Source organism: Crocuta crocuta, unplaced genomic scaffold (genome assembly GCF_008692635.1).
Source record: "Crocuta crocuta isolate KB4526 unplaced genomic scaffold, BGI_CrCroc_1.0 scaffold193, whole genome shotgun sequence".
NCBI lineage: Eukaryota > Metazoa > Chordata > Mammalia > Carnivora > Hyaenidae > Crocuta > Crocuta crocuta.
In genome coordinates, this window is record NW_027529624.1 from 6,747,942 (window position 1) to 6,758,106 (window position 10,165).

The 10,165-nt window shown below is 59.9% G+C and overlaps 1 protein-coding gene across 1 annotated transcript in view; it reads right to left on the reverse strand.

Annotated features, from left to right (window-relative positions):
- RAC2 (Rac family small GTPase 2) overlaps positions 1-9,949 on the reverse strand; it is a 15,169-nt gene extending 5,220 nt beyond the window's left edge. The window contains exons 1-4 of the mRNA XM_077762077.1: positions 9,790-9,949; positions 7,621-7,692; positions 751-868; positions 60-136 (exon numbers count right to left, since the gene is read on the reverse strand). Of these exons, the coding sequence (XP_077618203.1) occupies positions 60-136; positions 751-868; positions 7,621-7,692; positions 9,790-9,824 (302 nt within the window). The 5' untranslated portion in view covers positions 9,825-9,949. The remainder of the gene's footprint in view (positions 1-59; positions 137-750; positions 869-7,620; positions 7,693-9,789) is intronic.
- Positions 9,950-10,165: the final 216 nt, after the last annotated feature.

Sequence of the window (10,165 nt, forward strand, 5' to 3'; positions counted from 1 at the left end):
CCCCTTTTCCCCCCCCCCCCCCCCCCAGAATCACCTGCCCCAAGCCTCCAAGACCCCACTCCGTCCTGCTCACCTTGGCACGGACATTCTCGTAGGAGGCAGGGCTGACAAGGGAGAAGCAGATGAGGAAGACGTCCTGGGGACAGAGCAGGCAATGGTCACCCACGAGCAGAGGCTGGAGGTGCCCGGCCGGGGCCCTTCCCGCCCCTGGGCAGCCACTGAGCTCCTGGTTTATCCAGCCCTTCCTAAAGGCCTCTTCTAACGGGCTGATCCTCACGCGACTGTCTGCCCCATTCTACAGGTGGGCAAAGTGAGGCTTACAGAAGCAGCCCAGGGGTTGCCACCTGGAATTCCGGAAGCCGTACTCCCCACCCGGCACTCACTACCTACTGTCTGCTCACCATTTCCTGGCCAGGCCACAGAGACACCTGCAGGCTCTATCCTCCCCTCCCAGCACCCCTGGGACTCAGAATCCTGGGCTCCGTGTGTGGGCCCCATCTGGGGTCCGCCTGCCCCACCCTTAGGCACCCTGGGGGTGCCCCAGAGCCCATGAGGTAGGGGGGCCGGTGAGATGGGGACAGTGACAGAAGGGTGGCTGAAGGAGGGCAGGGAGGGGCGTGGGGAGGAGGACTCGCTCTGCCCATTACTGGGAGGGTCAGGGGTCCCCAGCCACCGGCCCCAGGGCATTGCCCCCAGAGGGAGCGGGAGGCGCTCAGGCTGGTGATGGGGGGGAGGGGCAGGGCGGCACACCGTCTGTGGGTAGGAAAGCGGCCGGAGACGGTCATAGTCTTCCTGCCCCGCAGTGTCCCACAGCCCCAGGTTCACGGGCTTGCTGTCCACCATCACATTGGCTGAATAGTTGTCGAACCTGCGGGCAGCGCACAAGACAGAAGGGTCAGTCTCCGCGCCCGGATCCCGGGCCCTCCTTCCAGCCTCCCCTCGCTGTGTGCGGAGGCCGAGACCCAGGGAGGGGCGGCCACGGCGTCAGAGCCGGACAGCCCCATGCGGTCGGCCTTCCTTCTACTTTTTTTTCATTACTGATTCATTACATTTAAAAAAAAAAATGTCAAATGCAGGTAAACATCAAGAGAAAGACATGGTCTCCATCACGTTTCTGCCCTTTGCCTATCTTTCGAAGAAGGGATTTTTGGGGGTTCCAGGGCATTCCCTCTAAGGCTCGATTGGAATCCAATTTACCCACTTCCTACGCTGGACTGAGCTTGGTGACCCTCTCGCAGGTGAAACAACAAACCCTGAGGCGAGGAGGTGGCACAAGTGGCGGCCTCAGGGAGCGGGGGCGGGGGTGACACTTGAGAAATGCCACCAGCACACACTGGAAAGACGTGTGCCAAAGGGATGGGGCAGAGGGCTTGGAGAGGGTGCCGATAGCGACAGCTAAGATCTCCCACCAGCACCAGAGAGGCCCCCGGGGCAATCAGAGAAGCTTCCAGACTTTTTTTTCTAATTCACCCCGACAGTGTTTCTCACTACAAGGGAAAGGAAGGTGCTGGTTTTTCAGCCTATAGAAAAGAAAACTGGGATCAGGGAGGTACAGTGATCTGCCCAAGACCCCACAGCCAGTGAGCGGCCAAACTAGGTAAGAAGCCGGTTGTGTGGGACCCCGGGGCTCACATCCAGCACTTAGCTCTGCCCTGGCTGTGTTACCAGGATGCCCTCGCCTCCCGCCCATGAGGGCTAGGGATCATCAACTTGTCCCTCCGCACCAAAGCCACCTGCTCCTCGTCCCCTGACCTGGCCCGCTGAGACTTTGGCTCCCCCTCCTCCTCTCCTCATATACCTGCCGAGCTCGTTCCCGGGCAAGGCTCATGCTGCCCGCCTCCCGGCCCTGGATCGCGCTGTGCCTCCTGCCCAGAATGCCTTTCCCCACCTCTCCTGCCCAAATATTCCCACTTGCCCTGACCACGCAGTCCCACCCACTCTCCAGGCCTTTTTGCTTCTGCCTGTGCCTCTCCCTAGAATACCCTTCCACCCCCTTTCACCCCATCCCCTATTCATGATTCAAAATCCTGCCCAGGCCATTACTCCTCTGCAGTGGCTGGGGGTGGGGTGGGGCGGGGTGGGGGAGAGTCCCTCCAGGCCACCCCCTTCCCCATCCTCCACCTGGAAAGAGCTCATTGTTTCTTCCCCTAGGCAACTGCTTTATCTTGACCTTGACTAGGTAATTGTGGTATCTCTATCTTGCTGGGGGCCAGGGCTCCATGTGGGCAGGGCTCTGCCTGCCTCATCTCCAGGCCTGGCACCCAATAAATGCGGGTAGATGGGAATTAGAGCAAACTGAACTGAAGCCCTTGGAATGCCCCCTCCTCCAAGAAGCCCTCACAGAATGCTGCTTGGTGACCGGCTGCGAAGCCCTAAAGGTTCAGAGTAACTCCAAAAACACCTGTTCTGAGACACACACACACACACACACACACACACACAAAGTGGGTGGCCTGCTATTTTTAGCACTAGCACACCATACTTATTCATCATGGAGTGTTCCAGTCACCGCTCAGTTCCTCAGAGAGCCCCACTCCCTACTGCCTGGAAGGTCCTACACACACTTCTCTGACTCGCTGCTCTTCTTCCTCCCTCCCTCCTCCCCGGTGTCTGGCTGACTCTTACTCAGCCGCCTCTAGCCCCAAGTCAAGGTCACCTCCCGCTCAAGGTCTCCTCCTTGCAGGAAGCCTTTCCTGACGCCCAGCCCCTCCAGGCCCCAACCCAGCAATCTTTGTCCAACAGCAGACACCGCAACTGGCTTGTGCATCCTGAGGCCTATACGGCATTTGCCACACAGTAGGGGCCCTGAGGTCCAACTCTAGCTCCCACCCACACCGCCCTGCGATTTCAGGAAGAAGACACTGTCCAGGGACACCGCACTGAGCATCACGGGAAGAGAAGCGCCTGTGTTCCTTTGGGACACGCTGGGGAAGTAGGGACACTGTCCTCTCTAATGTCCCGCCTAAAATTCGGGTGCCAAAAAGCCTCCCAAGATTCCTTGGGCCAAAGGTAGGCGTCCTCTCTGAGGCACCCCCAGGGTCTCAGGGGCCGTGGCGATGGGGAAATGGTTGGGTCCTGGGGCCTGGCAGCGGCGCCAAGCACCGCTCCTAGGGCCTGGCAGAAGGCTAGGGACCTTTATGTGTTCAGTCTTGAAGTCCCACGTAACCTAAGGCAAAAGAACCTCAAATGACTCCCATCACACAGATGAGCAAACCAAGGTCTCAAGATGGCAGGTAACTTTCCCAAGGCCAGCACCTCATAAGCCTGGGCGCTGGGATCTGAGCCTTGCTCCTTCTGTGACACCTGTCAGTGAGCCCACAGACAAATGAGCGGCAGGAGAGTTGATTTCCTTGAGGACAGCCACCCAGGGCTAGGAGGGAACAGAGAGCTCCTTGTGAAGCCTTGTCTTGCTGTGTGACCTTGGGTGAGGAACCTAGCTTCTCTGGGCCTCACTTTCTTCACCATGAAAAAAAGGCCCTGTCTCTTGGGGCCATTAGGAGGATCCAAAGAGACAGAGGACCTTCAAATCACCCAATGGGAAGATGCTGAGAAGCTGAGCAACCTCATTTGCAATGCCCTCACACACACACACACACACACACACACACACACACGCACACACACACACACACCGGTCCTTCCCTGGGGGCCCAGCTGTCAGAGCCTGATCACTGTCAGAGCCTCAGCGATCCGCATCTCCAGGGGGACCCTTACTTGCGAGTCACAGGCATCCAGCACCAGAGGACCCTTTTTCCAGATGAGGAAACTGAGGCCCACAGACAGCAAGGCACTTGCCCGAGATCTCATGGTCAGTCGGTGTCACACCCGGGACTAGGTCCTGTTCCCGGATTCAGAAAAATCCCACATGGGAAACATAGGGGCTACTTCAGGGCTTGAGGCTCAGAGGTTTGAGCCTGGGGCTGGGGCTTTCCTGCGCTGGGGGCTGGAGGCGGGGGAAGGCAGGGAAGGTGCCTCATGTCTGCTGGGCACCCAGAGATGTCAACGACTGTCCCAGGCCCTTCGTCCTCTGACCACTTCAGTGGGCCCAGGAAGCAGATGCTACCGTTGTCCCCGTTTCACACAAGAAGACACACACTCAGAGAGGCTGGGAGTGCGCTGCCCCGGGCTACACAGCTGGAGGGTTTTCACCCAGGGTCTGTGTGGCCTCTTCTGCACTCCCGGGGCTTCGAGCCCAGCCCTGACCTGCAATGGCGTGGAGGAGGGGGTTGGAGGCAGGAGGAAGGGGGCTCAGCTCCCAGCATCACCTGATCCCCACCCAAAGCCCACGCTCCGACAGGAGCGCAGACACCAGGGGGCACGCATGGCTGGTGGTGTGGGGACCAGGGAGGATTGGCCAGGTCAGGCAGGGCGTGGACCACTATTAGGACTCGGGTCTTGGTCCTCAGGGACAACGGGGCACCGCTGAGGGGCTTTCCCAGGCAGAAGGTGACGTGATCATCTTTGCATTGAGGAAAGGCACCTCGTGGCCATTGGGTGAAGTCTGGGAGAGGGGAAGCTGGAGGGGGCCACACTCTGGGCGCCGGGAGTGTGGGCAAAGAGCAGCAAGTGCCCCGCAGAAGAGTGAAATGTAGACAAAAATCAAGGCCCGCCAGTCTGACCTAAATTAAACCGTATGTGCCTCCCTCCCACTAGCTGAGCCTCGCGGTGGTGGCCGAGTTCTGGCACCTTCTCAGGCAGCCTGAGCACCCAGTCACTCGCTGGCACTCACTCTGTTCTAGAAGCTGGTGGGATAGCAGTGAGCGAGACAGACCTGTCCTCCCAGAGCGTCCCTCCTGGCAGAGGAAGTCAGGTCAGGAAGGGCTATGAGGAACGTCAAGCAGGGGGGTGGGGTGGCGAGAGCGACCCCTTTAGACAAGGGGTCAGGGAGGCGATACCTGAGCAGGGAACTGAGTGATGGGAAGGAGGAGGTGAGAGGCACAGGGTGTGTCTGGGATCCACAGGAGTCTGGAGTGAGTAGGTAAGGAGGGGTGTAGAAGGAAGGGTGAGGCTGCGGGGCAGTACCATTCAGGGCTTTCCCTGCCAGGAAAGGAGACAGTTTTAAGTGTGAAAGGGAGCCAGGGGAGGGGTTCAGGCCTGGGAGTGGCTGCCTCTAAGTTTTACTTTGTTTTTAATTTTTTAAGTTTTATTTATTTTTAGATAGAGAGGAAATGGCAGTGGGGGAAGGGCAGAGAAAGAAGGAGAGAGAGAGAATCTCAAGCACACTCCACACTGTCCACACTGTCAGCACAGAGCCTGATGTGGGACTTGAACTCACGAATCCTGAGATCCTGACCTGCGCCGAAGTCGGACACTTAATCAACCGAGCCACCCAGGCGCCCCTAACTTTTACTTTTGAAAGCTTATCAGGGCTTCCTTTTGAGAGTGGATATGGGGGGGGTGTCCATAGGCATAAGATGAGATGTCACAGGCACAAGCCCGACACCCAGCACGAGACCATCCACAGAGCGGGTTCAGTCTCCCCATCTGTGGAATGGGGGCTTTGACCCTGAGCCATTAACCCCCCACGCCTGGCAATGACTGAGCTCAGCTCCCCTGCTTATCTGATCATGTGCTGGCAGCACATATGTCCCAGCTTCCACAAGCCCTGCTGTCCCCAGGGGAGGGGGAGCCCCTCTTGTTTTCCCCAACTCCAGTCTCCCCGGCTGCCCCCGCCCTCCAATGTCAAGGGCTCGGCGTGACTTCTCCCCTCCTCCCTATCACAGAGGAAGGGGCATTGTGGCAGGAGCCGCTCAGAGGGCTGGCCCAGAGCTAAGCAACTCTGTCCTGGACGACAAAGGAGCGCGCACGCAGGACGGACCACATACTTTGCAGGGTCCAGCGCAACATGAAAACACAAGACTCCTTGTTCAAAAGTTTAGAATCTCAGATGGCCCTTGTGTCTGACCCAGACTCCCCAGAGTCCTGGGAAGGTAGACCTTGCCTGGTTCGTGCTGTCTGTCGGTCTGCAAGGGTCTTGGGTCTCCCGAGCCCTCCAAGGACCCCCAGGAGCCAGAACACGCCTTCCATCTCCCTACCCAGGAGAGGTTCCCGCCCTGGTGGTGAGCCTGGGATTGCCCAGCCCCGCTCCGGCCTTATAGAAAGGGAAACGGAGGCTCGAAGAGAGAAATGATTGGTCTCAGGTCCTTTGGCAAACGGGCCCCCAGCTGGGACAGGCAGAGGGGCAGGAAGGCAGGAGCCGTGCACCGCTGGGGACAGTGGCCTTATGCAGGCTCAGAGCCAGTCCTCCCTCAGCATTAGGGGGTGCCTGATAAACACTTAATGACCGATGGCAAAGGGACGGGTACGGCAGGTGCAGAGGGGGAGGGGCGCTGGCGCCAGGCCATCTGGGGACTTGGAAGCCAAGCTGGTGAAGTCCATTTCCTAGTGTCCCTACCCCGGCGTCTCTGCCCTGGCCTGGCTGCCTGCCTTCCTCTAGCCCAGGCCGGGGCACCTGCTCCACATCCCGGGGGGCAGCCCCCTAAGGAGCTGTGAGGCTCAGCTTTCCCCGTGGGTGGCCTGGGTAGAACAGCCACCCCTCCAGGAGGTCGAGAGAGGGCACACACATGTGACATTTCCTGCAGGAGCCAGCACATAGATGGTGGGTCTCTCTGATGGATCGTCCTAGGGCCTCTCTGCGAAGTTCAACTCAGGTCAACACAGAACACATCTATCAGGCAGAAGATGATGTGCGTAAGAGAATGGGGCGACTGTAAAGGACCAGGCTCTCTGCTCTCCAGAAACTCACAGTCACAGGAAAGATTGGATACAGTCACTCGAGGGAGTGAGAGGTCCCTTCAGGCTGGATGAGAAAGGATCCTGAAAGGGGGGAGGGGGGTACTGGAGCTGGCCTAGAGGTCTTAGACGCCTGGGCAGGAAAGGCACTCCGGGCAGAAGGAACAGCTTGAGCAAAGGCCCTGAGGTGGCAATGCCCAGGGGGCGTTTGGTGGAAACAAGCAGACAGAAAGCGAAGCAAAGGCATGAGCCATGATGTTGGAATAGGAAGGGGAGGCTGGGAGGAGCCCACCCAGAGCCTTGAAGGCAGCGCTAGGGGTTGGGAAGCTGTCCTGTGCGTGAGGGAACCGCTGAGGGCTGGTGGGGGCGGGGCTGGCGCTATCCCACTTGCCCCTCCCCCCCTAGACTGCCACGCATGAACTCCTACATAACCGTCAAATGACAGCCCTGCCTGCACATCCCGCAACAGGGCAGGGCCTCCCAGTAGCCTCCAGATAGCACTGGCCTCTCCCCTAACGGTGTGCACGCATGCATCCACTGTCTGCTCCTTGGTGGCAAGGCCCCTGATGGCCTCCTCCTGCACCCACCCCACCCTCCCCTGCACACTTCTGGGACCCAGTCCCACATCCCANCCCAGCTGGCCTGCTCCCCTGCCCCTCCCCCCCTCCCGCCCAGTCTCTCCCACCCTGGGGGCCTCTCGGCACCCACATCCTCACTGCCCATCTCGACGTCGGTTGCTGCCTCCTGGCTGGGCCATCGGGCGACTCTGCCGGGCAGAGACCCCCCCCTCCCCCCAGGTGCCCACACAGCCGCCACGCAGGAAGTGCCTGGCAAGGGGGTGGGCCCTGTGAAGCCAGCCTCCCAGTGCCCCGGCCCCGCAGGACTCACACGGTGGGGATGTACTCTCCGGGGAAGGCGTTGGTGGTGTAGCTGATAAGCAGGCAGGTCTTGCCAACGGCTCTGAAAGACAGGAAGTTCCAGGGGACAGTGGCTGGGGGGCCCTGCCGAGACCCGGAGGTTTCTGAGCACCTATGCTCTCCCCTAGCCCAGCCCTCAGGCCCGCCTCTCTGGGCCTCAGTCTCCCCATCTGAGAAGTCAGTATCCGTGTTCCCAAACCCAAGTCATAAGAGTCATGGGGGATGTTTGTTGAACAAACAAGGACTGACTTCGAAGTCCTGCCTCTGAGATCTGATCCATCAGCGCGGGGGGCAGAACTGGGAATTCGTATGTTTAAGCTTTTTCCCAGGTGACATCGGTGTGGGGCAGAGGGTTGAGAGTGGGGGGGTGCCCAGGACACCGCTGGGCCGGACACTGCTACAGGGACCCTGGACCCTGACCAGGGCTCTGCCATCACACGCCTGGGCTTCAGAACCAGTGCCTTGGGCAAGCCACTGAGCCTCCCTCGGCCTCAGTTTCCCCATCTAGAAAACAGGGATGAGTCCATCCTCCTAGGAGAGTGCTGAGTCCATGTCTGGCAACGCGGAGCAGCGAGTCAAGCCCATCCCGCCTCTTCCCCTCCCAACCTCACCGGGGAGAGTAACAGTTAAGGACGCAGAGTTTTGGAGTCAGAGAGACCTGGCCTCAAACCCCACGAGGTCTGGTGCAAATGACCTAACGTCTCTGAGCTTCAGTTTCCCCACCTGTAGAATGTGCCTAATATTAGGTTGGTGGGAAAACCGAATAGAGGGCACGTGACTGAGCCCAGCGCCTGACACATCGGGATCGCCAAATAGCCATCGCCATGATTCGTGCCACCCTCCCCGGGTCTGCGAGTCTGCCAGGCTGGGAGGGGGCACAGGTAGAGTAAGTGGTAAGGCTGCGGCCAAAGGGGCGGCCCCAGGGCCCTCCAGCTCCACTCCGTCACTTCCTGTTGGGAGGAGGCTGGTCACCTTCTCCTCCCCCACCGCTCCCCTCCCCGGAGCTTGCCACCAAGGTAACTTTGAATGACTGGAACGTTGCCCTTGGCTTCTGCCCTCCCCTCCCCAGATTAGATACAAAGCAGAAGTGAGCGGGGCTGGGCAGAGAGGCGGGCAGATAAGGCCCTGCCAGCGCATCCGAATCAGCTGAGGGCTGTCTGATAAACCGACCCGCACCCAGGAGACCCATTAGGGCCAAAGTCAGTCCGTCACATCAGGGCCACCGTGACCCAGGGCAGGAAAGATCCGAGCCTCTCAAAGCCTCAGGCTGCCTCTCTCTAGAATGGGAGCGTTGGACCGGAGGCCTGCCCAGCTGGAAATGCTGATGCACCTGTGGGCTGGACCCTGAAACATAATTGCTGGCTGGCATCAGAGATCGGCATCTTGGACCAGCCATTGTACAGATGAGGAAACTGAGGCCCACAGTGGAGAAGGGCGCTCAGCCCAGCCTGCCTGGCACAGACCCTCCCAGTCACCCTCCCGCACCTCCTTCCCTCCACCTTCCTTTGTGGACCCCTCCCCCTTCTGCTCCCTGCCCACATCCCCCATGAGTCCTCCCCAACCCGGCAGGCTGAGGGGGAGGGGAGAGAAAGGGAGGGAGGAGGCTAATATTTATCGAGCGCACTAAGCACAGGACAGCCACTCAAAATATGTCAGGTGACCCCCACATCCACCCCAGGGGCGTGGTCTCTTCCCAGATGGGCAAGCTGAGGCTCAGAGAGGCTCTGCAGCTTGCCTAAGACACACAGCAGTGTGCACCTAGTGACTCGAGCCCAGGTCGGCCTGAGGACGAAGGCCACCATCTACATCCACAGAGTTGAAGACAGGTCCCATAAGAGACCTGTCCCAGTTCTCAGGGTGCAGGTGAGGGCCCCCAAGCACATCCATTCCCCAGTCCTGTACCCGCCACCCACCTCCACTCAGGCAGCTTCTGGAGGGAAGCGGGCAAAGAGAGTGAAGCTGGCCTCTGCCCACCTCAGGGCAGTGAGGGGGGGCTTTCTCTGGGCCCCGGGGACAAGAAGGGAGCAGCACCTCCCAGCTGCTGCTTCCCAGGGACTCCTACATCTGCAGGGCGGAGGGGTCTCGGGGGTAACCCAGGAGGGGGGCTCCAGCCAGGTGACAGGGTTAGCCAGGTACCTACCCATCTCCCACCACCACACACTTGATGGCCTGCATCACGTCGGGGGCCTGGGGGGCAGCGCTGGTGACAGCTCGGGGCGCAGAGCCTTTCTGCGGGCTTCAGGGCTTCTGAGAGCCTGGCAAGTTCCCCCCTGACAGAGGAGCAGCTCAGTTAGGACAGGAGGCAGCAGGAAGCGGAAGGGGAACTTACCCAAGCTGCTGCCCCAACAGCCGTTTGCAGAAGGCGGAGCATGCGGTCTGGGAGATCAGCTCAGGGCCCCTCAGGTGCTGGCCGGGGCGCCCACAAGACACCTGGGTACCCTCCGGGCTGGGGCCTCACTTCTCGCCTGTGGGGCAGGGCTGGAGTAGTTCTCCAAAGGCTTAAGGCTTCCAAGAAC